The following is a 15,447-nucleotide window of genomic DNA, read 5'->3' on the forward strand; positions in this document are numbered from 1 at the left end:
AAAAGAAATCATGTCGTGTTGAAACCTGTAATTAGTGATAATCGTTTGAAAATCATACCGTTCGTTATGTTCAGTGTGTTGAAGTCTACCTATCAATAAAATTGATCGATAAATACGTAAAGAAATAACAACGCAATACTTACTTTTTTTTTATTATGAAAATTTTATCAGTGAGATCAAATCCCTTACTATTGAGTTTTTGTTGTGCTATAGGACTCCAATGGTACTCTGAGAGTTTGAAACGAAAAAAACGAAACTTTTTAAATCCTTTTCAATTTTAAAATTAGGTCATATCAAATTCTGTTCGTGAGTACGAAACCATGACAGCAATACTGCCGTCCGCTAACTAAGTGTCGTATTCCAGAACTCTACTCAATGCTCAAGTCAGACTAAAGTAAGGGTTACAGAAGTAAGGGTGCTGGTTAAATTACAGGCACATGGGACTTGTCAACTTGTCTCAAGGTGACGGGCGCAGTGGCAGTGCTCCTCAGATCTTTGCGATTTAAAGCTCTGAGTGGCACTGCAACTGCTATGGACAGGCGTGTCACTTAACACCAGACGCATGTCTTGTTCGATCGGTTACTTGGTATCATAAAAAACTGTGATTTTAAAATTAAAAAAGGTCATATTTTTCTTTTATTGTCTCTAAAACGTTTCGATTGTTTAAATAAACCGGTTGAAACATCATGGAGTCCACGAGTTGGCGATCTCGTTTGTAAAAAGTAAGCAGCAAAGTTATATTGATAATATTATATAAGTTAGAATAAGTTGTAATGAAGTGCAACAACCGGAAAGTATTTTTAGATAGAACAAGAGATAGTTTGAAATTAAACGTTAGTTGAAGTTTATCTGCCTATTACAGCTGCTGCATTATTATGTAGCTTCGCAGTTTTTGATAGACGCCTTTGTTTTTTGTTTATTTAATTTATTTGAATACACCATCAATAGTCAGTTAAAAACATTGTGACACCTCTCTAGGTCTTTGTAGGTAATATGTGTATAGTCATAATATTATAAAAGTTAGGACACACAATTTAATAGGTATTTGTTTTTAACAAGGCAAAGTCCAAAATAAAAACAACTTTACTAGGTATTTGCATATAAAATATGTTCAGGTAAATACTATTTTATGCATATCATACAATGTTATAGCTCGATAGCCCGTTAGTTCGATGTGAGAATCCATGCAAAATCCAGAATTAATAAATAATAAACTAAATGAAAAACGGAAACGTTATGTATTAACGAACTCACCGATGAGGTGTCTGTCGGATTTACAGGAACACGGGGTTCCTCATCATCATCATCTGGGGTGCATTCAGCACCGGTAGCTTGACCCATGATGCCGCGGGACAGTTGACGTTGAGTTGACGGGGGCCCAGTGAAAGCGGGCCTAGTAAAAGGGGGACCTGCAAGAGTCCGCGGCGCGTAGGCCGCGTGGACCGCCGCGCGTATGTCGCGCCTCCACTGACGTGCCGCGCTGGCTCCTACCTAGCTTTCGGGAATGTAGGGTTGGGATACTCAAGGGTCGATAAAATTATTCCTTTTATTTGTATTTACGCAATACAGAAATTTATGAAAATGAACACTAAAAGAAAGGAATAACATATAAATGCTCTACAATCAACAATGAGTAGACGAATATGTAGATAATATTACGGTGAATATATTTATTTCAACATAACAATTCATTTAATCGCATAATATTCAGTGAATACGACTCATAATACACTTCAATATTAGTATGGGTGCTGGTTACAACTTGCTTTAGATCAATCTCTAGATGAATTTTATTTAACATACTTATTACTTGTCTAGGTACTACTTCTTGTAAGCGTAGAAGTTCTTGAAGTTATTTGACACTGTAAAATATATTTGGTAATACAAATAAAAACGGGGTAACTGAAAATAAACCAGCGCGCAGATTTTGTAGCTGGCATAAAACTGTTAAATAGATAAAGATAAATTTATTTCAATATAACTTAATCTAATACAATATAAGTAAAACAAATGTAAATAAAGCTATTACAGTATTTAAATAAGAATTAACAGGGGAATCAATCAATCAATAACACATTGTAAGGCATCTAAGGCATCTAAGTGTAATTGCGATGCCTAAACTAAGTAAATATATACCTGTATTTTAGGCATCTTTTTATGCAAATTTCTTTATATTACAGCTTAAAAATAAATTTTCTATGTTTAACAATAAAATAATTAGTACTTATAAATTAATGGTTACCTATATAAAACAACAAAAGGTAATTATGAAACAACTTCCAGCAACTCCTCTGTTTCATTGTAAGTCTTACTCTTAAGCCACAATTTGACGGTCCTTTTACATTCTATTTTATTCATGGAATAATGCAAATTAGAATGTAATTTAAAGTAAAGGAATGTACCAAGGAAGCAAAAGAATCTATGCGAGTGTGCTGGGCGGAGTTGTGCACGAGATGAAAAGGTATCGAGTCGTCTTTGGTTCGTTAAAGTAACAGAATCAAATGGAGTAATTGAGTGCTTTTTCAAAATTGTTTGTTGCTTAAACAATTGCCGAACCGAGAGGACATCGCACTCGTTTAAGAGTTTGCGGGTTGGATAATAGGAAGGACGGAAGTTGGTGACTTTAAGAATAGATCTCTGCGCTCTTTCCAGGTTTATTAGGGTGGTCTTATGTGCACCGCCCCAGGATGTAATGCAGTAAAGTAGCAATGATTGACAGAGGCCTAAATACACTGATTTGAGAAGGGCGCTTCCAGCTGCATATCTTAAATTTTTAAAAACATATATCAATTTTCGAATTCTAGAAGTAAGCGCTACAATATGGTGTTTGAAATTTAGATGTTTGTCAATTATCACACCTAAATATTTAATGTCGTTTGTGCTGTCCAGTGTTGGACAAGCACAGAGGTTTAAATGAATTCGAGGGCTTGTACCATGGTGAACTATTATTGAAAAAGCATTCTCAGGAGGTTGTGAGGAGATATTGTATGAGAAAGTCATATATTTAGTTTTGCTAGTATTCAGCGAATGCCCTTCGCTCTGAGCCACACGGTTACTGTGTTAAAACCAAATTGAGCTTGTGAAAATGTTTCATTTCAACATGAGGCGCTGAATAATAAGACTGTATCATCGGCGTAAGATGTGATCTTGCCACCAGAGGGGGAAGAGCGCATAGTTGGTTAATATAGACAAGGAATAGGATTGATCCTAATATGCTTCCTTACGGAACACCATATTCAATCGGTAATTCGTCACTCATAATTTTGTCAATCGTCACGCGCTGTTTTCTGTCAGAAAGATAGTCCTGTAAAAGTTTGAGCTGCGTTCCTCTAATTCCAAGTACTTCTAATTTGTTTGAAAATATTGGTATGTTTATACAAATTTAAAACATTTATTCGTTTAGTCCAAATTTTTTACATTAGATATCGATAAAATGTTGACAACACTATCTCAGCGGTCGATACAGCGGGCGCAGGTCTGCTCAGCTGAGACCTCCGATAGTTTATTGGATACACTTTTAAATTTCACTGCAGTTTTCTTGGATTCGCAGATGTTATCGTCAATGTTGTCTCTCCAACTAAATAGAATATTTGGAAGATGCCACCTATATTTTACCTATGTCCAATATACAAAAATGAATATACAAAAGATCGAACAAAATCATTTTAAAATTAATTCACTCGACTCTACATATCGGCGGCTTAGTGCGCCATCTTGAGTGAAGTAGCAGAAGCAGTCAGAAATAATGTTAACATTTTTATGGTTCTAAACGAAACGTTGGGCTTTACAAAAGTATCGAAGTAACAGATAGCCATAACAGATGGCGTTAGACACAAGAAAGACAAATTCTAAAACAAGAAATTTAATCTATGTCAGTTGTATGCACAAAAACTTTTTTTTATAATATCATGTGACGGGACGAACAAGTCGTGCGCCTGATGGTAAGCTTCACGCCTGTCCATAACAGTTGCAGTGCCACTCGGCTCTTTAAATTGCAAAGGTGTGAGGGGCACTGCCACAGCGCTCGTCACCCTGAGCCATATGTTGACAAGTCTCATGTGCCTGTGATTACACCAGCACACTTACCCTTCACAATCGGAACACAGTAATGCTGATATTACTGCTTGGCGACAGAAATAGATAAGGTAGCAGTACTTCCCTGTACGAACTCTTTCACAGGGAGCTCTACTGCGACTAAAAACATATAACTTAAATATAATGTCAGTTGATATGTCGCCGAATCCATATATTTAATCAACTCTTTGCTAGGCATTTAATGGAAAATTGACTTACATATTTAACGCTGACAAGGTATTTGTTAATAAACTTGGCGCTGACATCTTACATAAACATCTCATCAAAGCTTAAAGTACGTTTGGTTTAATACCATGCATACATATTTATTTGTTTAGATTAATGACATTCTGTCCATTACTTAGATTAAATTTTAAAGTGAAAAACCATCATTATAATAAAGACACATCAATATTGAGGTACGCCGCGTTGTGTCGCGAACTACTACGATATTTAAAAATTATCTATAAAAAAAGATGGAAGACGAGAGCCAAAATGAACCAAAAAAAGGAGAAGTTAAGAAACAAAATACAATCCAAAAAGTAATTTACACTATAAAACCCATTGTCATTCTCGAGAATTTCTTTGGTATAATTAGATTCAGTCTGGTGAACAACGAGCTTGAACCTGTTAGCGTGAGTAAGAAGATAAGAAGTATTTTAATTGCTTCTTTATATTTGGCATTGTGTTACTTAATATACCAAAGCCCATTCCAAATACATCAAAATTTCAGTCTAGTGCAAATAATCGATGTTATACCTTCAATCGTGGTAATAATTCAATACGTTGCATGCATCTTAACATGTTCTTTGCTGGTCTCTGAGCACACGAGACGTATTTTGTACACCGTTGCAGATTTGGATAGTAAGCTTCGCATCAGTATAAATGAAGAATTTTACGAGAAATTAAGGATTCAATTAATAAAAGTGTTGATATTATTTATCATAGTACACATTTTATGTATTTCAGTCGATTTATTTTGTATGTGGAACGAAGTCATGGCAGACTGCATTTATCTAGCAGGAAAAATAATCCTATATCTAATGTACCTGGAACAAAACCTTCAAGTGTTCACGCTATGTGCTGTGCTTTATTTGTTTACAACAAGACTGAGGGTCATTAACGAGTACCTATCGGTATTTATTCACGAGAAGGATGAGAACAAAACTCTAATCTTCATTATAAATGAAAAAGAAAGAATTTCTGATAAGCAATTCAACTTTATTGGTCGAATTTCTTCGAGCAATATGAAGATTAGAGACTTAGCTGATATGTATAATACTCTAGGCAATGCTTGTTACCTAATCAATGACGTTTTCCAGTTCCAAATTTTTATGAATTTAGTATCCACTTTTACCTATGTGGTAATTACAATTTGGACATCGATTTACTTTTATCGCGACAAGCAAAATGATTCTGATGATTCTATATTTAACGTCGTCAATTGGTGTTTGCTTACAATATTGAGCGTAGCAGTTCTATGTTTTTTATGCGAGAGCATTCTAACTGTTCGCAAGAATACACAATTACTGGTTAACGAAATAATCATGGACTACGACCTTCCACGAAGTATGAGGATCCAAGCAAAAGTTTTCATGGAATTAATAGAGGCATGGCCTTTGAAGATGTTCGTTTACAACATGTTTTCTATCGACATAAAATTAATGTTAAAGTTTATTAGTGTGGCAACTACGTATTTGATTTTGATTATACAAATTTCGCACTTTGATGTGGTTTGATGTTTAAACTTAGTAAAATAAATAAATGTAATTTTCTGTTTTGGATTCAATGGCTTTTCTGTGTGAATAGAAAACAATAAATAACAAAACTAGTTTTATTTTAATATTAAACATAAAAAATAATTGTCAAGACAGACTTCTTTTGTTCGAACCTTCCTATCTTCAATTCTTCAATTTTATTTTTTGATGTTCTTCCTGGTTGAGCACTAACAGACAGAGGCAACCAGAACTAAAATAGTACCTGTACACATTCCATAGGTGCAATATTAAATACCGATATACAATAAAATATGGGACAATCGTTTTTAAGGCAATAGGTAATGAATGACCAGTGGTCGGAAAAAGGTGTTCCACATTTATAGATATATGTACAGATATAGTTACAAGGAGCGACATAGAGTTGTTAAAACTACCAAATATTTATTAATTACTTTTTTCAAATTCGGGATGTCCGGAAACAGTTTTAATGCATCGTAGGACAAAACTACCGACCTTAGAAGTCGAAACTTGGATTTTAAAGTTTTTAATTCTAATGGTGCCATGTAACAAAAATCAGTATGTAATTGACTTTTACCAAAGCATTGAAACACCTTTTTCCGACCATTTTGGTAATGAGAAAAATGTGTACGTACACAGTACGTCCAGATTACGTACTCTGGACCAACAGTGCTAGTGCGCGATGTCGTCGTTGTTATCTGATATGAATCCTTAGATACAACGTGCGTGAATGCAACAAATAACATAAAGTGAATTCTGAGTAAAGAATAAAACACTTAAGAAAAAACAGTATACATGTTTGTCCACGTAAATTATACCGTTAACCATAATACAGTGAAACAAGTACATATAAATATTTTACTACTAATAAGTTTAAAGAAAATAATAACTAAGTGAGGGGATGAATATATTGTGCACCTGATGGTAACCGACACGCCTGTCCCGAACAGTTGTAATACCATTCAGAGCATTAAATAGCAAATATCTGAGTCTGAGTCGGTTAAAAATGAAAACCCTTCAGTTTCATTGTAAAACGTCAAGTTATTTGAAAACGTTCAGCCCCGCTCTCCCCTACATAAAATCAATAAATATGTCATGTATACATGTTTACTTGTTTAATTTAATGGATTTCTGTACATTACATAGATTAAATGTTTTAAAAAGTACGACATGGCAAAGTGTCACTTTATTAAACACACGCCGCCTATTATGCGGTACTACGCTTTGTGTCGTTAGCATCGCAATATTTATAAATTATAGAAAATAATCCAAAATGAAAGTCGATATTCCAAAAGAAGAAACTATAAAACAAAGTCAAGTCCAAAACGTTATTTCCACTATAAAACCCATTATAATTTTTGAGAATATCTTTGGTATAATTCGATTCAGTGTGGTTAACAACGAGCTTGAACCTGTTAGCGTGCGTAAGAAAATAGGAGGGATTTTAATTGCTTCTTTATATGTGACTTTAATTTCCTTAAAGTTTAAAGACGAATTCAAAATACACCATGGTTCGTATCTTGTGATAATAACCGACATTATACCTTCTATTATGGTAATAATTCAATATGGTGCATGCATAATGGCATCTTCTTTGTTCGTCTACGAGCCCACGAGATGTATTTTGTACAACGTCGCAGAATTGGATAGTAAGCTTCACATCACTATAAACGAAAAATTTTACGAGAAATCAAGGATCCGTTTAATAAAAGCATTGATAATATTTATCATGGTGCACATAGTATGCGTATCAATCGATTTATTTTGTATGTGGACCGAGGCAATGGAAGACTTCATTTGCCTAGCAGGAATTATTATGCTGTATCTAATGTATCTAGAACAAAATCTTCAAATGCTCGTGTTCTGTACTCTGCTTTATTTGTGTACAATAAGACTGAGAGTCGTTAACGAGTACCTATCAGTGTTTATACACGAGAAGGATGAGATAAAAACTCAAATTTTCAATATAAATGAAAAAGAAAGAAAGTCCGATAAACAATTCAATTTTATTGGTCGTATTTCGGCGAGCAATACAAAGTTAAGAGACTTAGCTGATATGTACAACACACTAGGAGTTACATGTTACCTAAGCAATGACGTTTTTCAGTTTCAGATTTTTATGACTTTATTATGTACTTTTATCAATGTGCTAATTCTAATTTGGGATACCATTAAACTTTATCGAAATCCGGAGAATTATTTTGAGATTTTAATATTTGATGACGTAATTTGGTGTTTGCTTACAATATTGAGTGTAGCAGTTCTATGTTTTTTATGCCAGAACCTTCTAACTGTTCGCCACAATACGAAATTATTGGTTAACGAGATAATCCTGAACTACGACCTCCCGCGAAGTATGAGGATTCAAGCAAAAGTTTTCATGGAATTAATAGAGGCATGGCCTTTGAAGATATTCGTTTACGACATGTTGTCTATCGATATAAAACTGATGTTAAAGTTTATTAATGTGGCAACTACGTATTTGATTTTGATTATACAAATATCGCACATTTAAATCGCTTGCTTTGGATGAAATGGTTTTACTATGTGTAGATTAAATAAAAACCAATGAATAGCAAAACTGGTTTTACTTTAACATTAAATATAAAATATTCGTCGAGACATACTTCTTTCCTTAAAAATTCCTTGAAGATTTTTTGGTGTGAAGTAGAGGTTACCTCAATCAATGATAAGAGTGTTGAACTCTTCTGCTACTAATCTCTAGTTGTTGTTCATAAACGTACTGTGAAATATGACTGGTTTAGAACCGCTTCAAATCAACGAAACTAAGCTAATTTGAATACGAAAATTTGCATACATATGTCTTACAATGAAAAAAGTAACTTCCGCAAGAACCTGATCAACAAAATGAACATTAATCAATTATTTAATGATTGTTACTTTTTACTATTGATATTGCTCATGATTGTTCGATCATCTTACCTGAGAATGAATACGTGGAAGAGTATGGTACATGTTCACGTCGTAGACACCTACCCACATCACTCGGACTTAAAAAACGCCTCTGGTCGAAAAACACACATTTACTTACAATATTATTTATTTACAATACATTGCTAGTTATGTCCAACTTCTTCCAGATGAACAGTTTAAGTAATTCTTTCTCCATTTGTTTTCATTTCAAAAAGATATTTGTACATTAATTATTTTAATATGCACTAATTATCGATTTACACGGTTAACATAGACTAATTAATGACAATTTATAAAGATATTTGCTAATGAATGTGGCGCTGGCGCGCCCAATACACAAGTATCTCATCAAAGATTAGTCTATGTTTGATTTAGTTTAATGGAATATCTAGGTACGTACATTAAAGGAATTATGTCTATTACTTAGATTAAATTTTGAAAGGACAGAAAAGTCAACCATCACTTTAACAATGACACACATTTTGAGATACTACGCATTGTGTCATAAGCACCACGATATATGAAAACTATTCAAAAAATGTCCAAGATGGAAGACGAGAGTCATAAAAAAATTAAAAAACAAAGTAAAATCCAAGACGTAATTTATATTCTAAAACCGATTATCTTTTTGGAGAATCTTTTAGGTATAATTAGATTCAATATGGTTAACAACGAGCTTGAATCTGTTAGTGAGATTATGAAGATGGGAGCGATTTTAATTGCTTCTTTATATTTGGCAATATGTTTCTTAACTTTTGAAGACACATTCATAATACACATAGATACGTATGCTATGTAAAATAGTCGACATTATGTATTTCAATGTGCTAATAATTCAATATGTTGCATGCATTGCACCCTCTTCTATATTGTTTTGTGAGCCCATGAGACGTATTCTGTACAGCATCGCAGATCTTGATAGTGAACTTCGAATCAATATAAGTGTTGAATTTTACGAGACATTAATTTCTCGTAATATTCTACTTTCTTTCCTCTTCTTCTCCATTCTTTTATTAAACGGATCCTTAAGGATCCGTTTAATAAAAGTATTGGTATTATATATCATAGTGCACATTGTATGCGTTTCAATAGATTTATTTTGTATGTATGTGGATCAGGGCAATGGAAGACTTCGTTTATCTAGCAGGAAATATTATGCTTTATCTAATGTACCTAGAACAAAACCTTCAAACGCTCGTGTTCTGTACTCTGCTTTATTTGTCTACAACAAGACTGAGGCTCGTTAACGAGTATCTATCAGTGTTTACTCATGAGAAAGATGAGAACAAAACTCCAATCTTCATTATAAATGAAAAAGAAGGAATTTCCGTTATGGAATTCAACTTTATTGGTCGTATTTCAGCGAGTAATATGAAGATAAGAGACTTAACTAATATGTACACTACACAGGAGATAAGTGTTACCTAATGAATTATGTTTTCCAGCTTCAGCTTTTCATGAATTTGGTATCTACTTTTATATATGTGCTAATGACAATAAGAGAATTGATTTACTTTTATCGTAAGTCAGAACAATATTCTGTATTTGACAATATCATTTGGTCTTTGCGTACATTATTGAGTTCAACAGTTCTATGTTTTTTATTCGAGAATCTTCAAACTGTTCGTAAAAATACTCAATTATTGGTCAACAAAATAATATTGGACTAACGACCTTCCGCGTAGGATCCAAGCGAAAGTTTTCATGGACTTAATAGAGGCATGGTCATTGAAGATGTTCATTTACAACATGTTTTCAATTGATATAAAACTGATGTTAAAGTTTATTAGTGTGGCAACTACGTATTTGATTTTGATTGTACAAATTTCGCACATGTCAGTGTAATTTTCATGTTTCAACTTATAGTTTATTTTAGATTAAACAGTTTTAATCGTTAGATTGGTAATCTACACAAAGTAGATTCAATAGAAAACAATAAAGTTACAAAACTGGTTATACATAGCACTACACATTAAAAATATTGGTCGACCTTGGTTATTAAAGACTTCATTTTTCTAGTAGGACATATTATCCTGTATCTAACACAACTCGTACAAAACCTTCTGTTTTTTTCTGTTTTGTGCAATGCTTTATTTGCTAACAACACGACTGAGTGTCATTAACAAATATCTATTAGTGTTTATATACGAGAATGCGTGTTACCTAATCAATGAAGTTTTCCAGTTCCAAATTTTTATGAATTTAGTATCCACTTTTACTTATGTGGTAATTACAATTTGGACATTGATTTACTTTTATCCGCGACAAGCAGAATGGTTCTGATAACTCTATATTTAACGTCGTCAATTGGTGTTTGCTAGTAACGCTGAGTGTGACAGGTTGGCGAGAATCTTCTAACTATTCGCAAGAATACAAAATCACTGATTAACGAAATAATCATGGACTACCGCGAAGTATGACGATTCAAGCGAAACTTTTCATGGAAATAATAAAAGCATGGCCTCTGAAGATCTTTGTTTACAACATGTCTTCTGTCGACATAAAACTGATATTAAAGTTTATTAGTATGGCAATTACGTATTTGATTTTAATTGTACAAATTTAACATTTTGAAAAAGCTTTAAGTTATGACTACATATTTTGAGTGAAATGCTATGGATTCAATGAAAAACAAGAAAGTAACTTCAACAAAACTGGTTTTATTTTACTCTTAAATATTAAAAACACTGGTGGAGGCGATTTGATTCATTGGAACAGCTTTTAAGAATTTCTTGATATTCTTTAGAGCAGAGGTAACGCCTAAGTCAACTATCGGTGTGCCGAACTCTTCTGCTACTAATCTCCAGTTGTTGTTCATAAACTCCATAATTATAGCACCTGGAATTAATAAAAGCATTTAAGAAATAGGTATTTTATAATGCCATAGTAGAAAGCTTACACACGTCAGTGAATCTTCATGAGAACGAGATGCTACATCTGAATAGAAATTTTATCACTACAATTTGTATAATCTGTGTGTATATACGTACCAAGCTGTGGATTTCCCTTGATGAGGTTGTCCATATGGTAAAAGACTTGGCCATCGTAGCTATGGTGATATTTAAAATTTCTTATTTCCAAATATTTTTTACCATCTTGTCCCACCGTGGTTCCTAGCTTGATAACACATTGAATCTTAATATTTCCTGGCAAAAAAAGATCAACAGGTTAAACATGCACATTGTCCATAAAATTATTACAATGCAATATAAATTATATGAGTAACGATGAAACCACATCAAGTTCGTTTCAAAGAAATAATGTAGATACTTAATTAATTTGATAATGAACTTAGCTGTGACACGGTTAACTGTCTATAACGTAACCTCAGTGGATACTTACTGCATCGAATCATTGAGTTGCCTTCACCGTCGATCGCAAACATGAAAAGTTGACCAGTAGATCTGTACTTCCCTTTGATGGTCAAATTACAACGTATCTGGAAGTCCAGTATGTCCCCAGTAATTCTGTAAAATAAACAGATATTATTAAATTTATATTAACTAACACTGGAGGAAAACATCACAACGAAACTTACATCGAAGAAAATTTAGAAAACACATTATTGACTGGCTCAATAGTATTTTGCCAAATTGAACCAAAATCTCAGAAGAAACGTATAGTACCAGAATGTGAATTGTGTTAATTATGATTATATAACATGAACTTCCCAACAGAAGATGGTCAACTTAATAATAATACATGTTTCTTATACCCATACCTCCATGTGAATATCTGAGCCATATACATCGATACGCAGGTGTGTATAGCGGTATATTCGCGGTTTTCAAACAATGACATTTCATTATATGTAATATCTCTTTAGTAATAATGCATCGTCAGGCTGGAAATTTCATTAATTTGCTCTTACCTTGCGATGTCAACAACACATTTCTTGGCTCCTTTAGAAATGCCTTGAGTATATTGAACTCTAAGGTCTCCTGGCAGAAGGAGTGTTAAGTTCTTAATGAAAAACGGATCTAATGAATCGATGCCCAACTCTGGTACTCCTCTCACGAACGCAGGCAATGATGCTTGTAGGGAGTTTTTAACACAATATTTGGGGTCAGCGCAAGGCTCTATGAAGTCACCTGCGAAAAACATGTAAACACATGTTAACTGCTGTACAGGCAAACTATGTATATGGCATGAAACACGTGCTAGATGATAAGAAAGTTTTAATACTAAACATATTATTAAATCTTACCTCTTGGAATTGCATTGGAATTTTTAAAACTCAAAACAGAGAACATAAAACAATAGAATATTTGAGACATCGGATACATTTTGTTGTTGTCCAACTGTGCAGGTCTCGGAAACGAGGGTAATGATTTTTTGTGGAACACTAAACTATGATCTCAACTGAAACACTTTTGCTATACTAAACAAAACATAAATTTTTTTTGTATTTATACAATTCTCAGCTGTAATTAGGTAAATACGTACTTAATTTAATAATGACAATAAAGAAAATTTTATCAGCATTTTACCTTGAACATTTCAGGTAATCAAGCTCACTCTTAATGTATTATTTTATTATTATTCATTAGGGATCGTTAATTATATCTGGTCGGCCTGAATAGTGAAAATGTATAAACATTTTTTATTTAAGTACGTCTAATATGTATAATGGGTACCATTTAAAATAATCAGCAATTATACAAATCTCGCTAAAATTAAAGAATAAAATTAAAATCTCAAAAAGGTCCATAAGCACTAGTACTACTCGTATTTGTGCGATAAGGACCCCGGACCGGAACTTAATGTACCGCATTCTTAGGTGCAATTATAGTCTGACCAAGTGGTCACACAGAGGCAGCCGCGGAAGCGTTCCGGGCGCGTCAATTTTTGTAATGTACGAGTTTATATGAACCCTGCCAAACTTCAATGTTAGGCCGACGCATACATTACAAAAATTCTCGCGCCCGAAACGCTTTCGCGGCCGCCTTTGTGTGGTCGGAGCATTAATATTTTGTTGCAATTGCGAATTACGTAATGGAGTCATTATCGACATAGAATCGTATTTAACCGGTCAAAAAAAGCTTACGTGCGTTTCATAAGGAGGAAAAACACGTTGCGCCACATCTTATTTATTTCAAGACAACCAGCGGCAAATACGATAAATCTTAGGAATAAGGAAGATTTAATAAGGTTTAATATGGCTATGGAGTGGAATTCCCTGCCTGCCGTCTTGTTCCCTGAACGTTATAACTTGGACCTTTTCCAGGCGAAAGTGTAATAATATAAATAGGCATTGCTTAGGTGTGCAAACTCCATCATCGACCTCATCGTCACTTTCCATCAGGTGAGATGGAGGTCAAACGCGTACGCGTACTTATCTGGCGAATGAACCGCGAGCGCGCTACGTATGCGCTGCACGCGCGCTGTACGCGTGCTGCATGCGTGCAGAATACATGTTAATGTATCTGGCACGCGGAGGCGCGCGAACAGATCGCACAACGTATCTAATGCGTGTGTGCAGCTCGCGAGCTTTTCGCAAACAGGAGCATTTGCAATGCATTCGCATAAATGCACTACCGGTAAGTGCCTCAATATTGTATTAATCTATGTCTGTTAATCTAAAACCGGTGTAGAATGTTCGTGTCTAAAATTTTAAATTATTATAATATTTTAATATAATAAATTTATCATTTTTACATATCAAAACTGGAGTCCTTTGAGATGTAGCTGTACAGACATATGCTTGGAATATCGTGGATACAATAGGTCACCAATGTTGAGGTTCTTCATCGCATGGGAAAAAAGTTGGAAATACTCAGAACTGTAAAGGAAGGAAGTTGCGGTATTTCGGCCACGTAATGAGGGAAAATAAATACCGGATTCTTCAACCTCTTTCGTGCTTTCAGCTTCAAAAATTAGAATAGCCATGATGGTCGCCAACATTCGTAGAGAAGCGGCACACTAAAAAGAAGAAGAATGAGTAGCATTGTACTTTTTGAATTCGCTGTTTTATAAGGGGTTTTTTTATTTATTTTTTTAAGATTTTATATCATGTACGCCTTACTTCGAGGTATCCTTATGTTAAAAAGAAATTACATACTGAATTAGAGACATTAATAAAAATTTCTTTATTATTAAACTTATTCGCTAGAAACGATACTAGGTCATTTCAAGATAAATTAGTTCATCAATGGGATTGTATGCGTGTATTTAGCTCAGGTACCTACTACATAAATACATTGTTAGTTGTAAGGTAATAAATACATTGTTAATTGCCTCCGTGGCCGAACGGTTACCATGCCGGACTACCACGCAGAGGTCCCAGGTTCGATTCCCGGGCCCGGGAGAAATATTTGTATGGCCTGCAATTATTTCTCTCGTGAGTTTGGGTGTAATTTGTGGTTGTCTATGTGTGTGTCCATGGCACCCGCGACACAGGGTTTCCCTAGTGCGGGGCTATGTTGAGTGTGTGCGTTATTATTATTATTAAGGTATAAAAATAATTCTATACACAAACGTCGCCCACGATTTCGACTATAGATTTACGGTTTTAAGAGCTACTAGGAAAGAATAATGAATCTAAGGAGTGAACACGCCATTTCTAAGATAATACTAATGTCGCGTCATAAATTAGGCAACACGGCATAAAAAACTTATAGGAAAAATTCCGAGATGAAAGGCAGAGAATAAAAGGAACCTATAAAAAAGTTAAAGAAATAAATAAAACTAAAGATATAATTTA

The 15,447-nt window shown here is 34.1% G+C and overlaps 3 protein-coding genes and 1 pseudogene across 6 annotated transcripts in view; 2 read left to right on the top strand and 2 right to left on the bottom strand.

Moving 5' to 3' along the window:
* Positions 1-1,402, bottom strand: part of LOC113229413 (monocarboxylate transporter 4) — a 75,445-nt gene extending 74,043 nt beyond the window's left edge. For all 4 annotated transcript variants that reach the window (XM_026462985.1, XM_026462987.1, XM_026462984.1 and 1 more), the window contains exon 1: positions 1,255-1,402. In XM_026462985.1, the coding sequence (XP_026318770.1) occupies positions 1,255-1,341 (87 nt within the window). In that variant the 5' untranslated portion in view covers positions 1,342-1,402. The remainder of the gene's footprint in view (positions 1-1,254) is intronic.
* Positions 1,403-7,083: 5,681 nt separating this feature from the next.
* LOC113229747 lies at positions 7,084-8,325 on the top strand. The gene has a single exon (XM_026463429.1). The coding sequence runs from the start codon at positions 7,084-7,086 to the stop codon at positions 8,323-8,325; it is 1,242 nt and encodes a 413-aa protein (XP_026319214.1).
* A 966-nt stretch (positions 8,326-9,291) lies between these two features.
* LOC113229748 lies at positions 9,292-10,589 on the top strand (annotated as a pseudogene).
* Positions 10,590-11,415: 826 nt separating this feature from the next.
* On the bottom strand, positions 11,416-14,657 carry LOC113229749. The gene is made up of 5 exons (XM_026463431.1): positions 14,582-14,657; positions 12,616-12,835; positions 12,087-12,211; positions 11,735-11,890; positions 11,416-11,582 (listed from the first exon to the last, which is right to left on the bottom strand). Exons 1-5 carry the CDS (start codon positions 14,646-14,648, stop codon positions 11,416-11,418), a joined length of 735 nt encoding a protein of 244 aa, XP_026319216.1. The 5' UTR covers positions 14,649-14,657.
* Positions 14,658-15,447: the final 790 nt, after the last annotated feature.

Source organism: Hyposmocoma kahamanoa, unplaced genomic scaffold (assembly GCF_003589595.1).
Source record: "Hyposmocoma kahamanoa isolate Upper Pololo Valley unplaced genomic scaffold, ASM358959v1 62, whole genome shotgun sequence".
NCBI classification, from domain to species: domain Eukaryota; kingdom Metazoa; phylum Arthropoda; class Insecta; order Lepidoptera; family Cosmopterigidae; genus Hyposmocoma; species Hyposmocoma kahamanoa.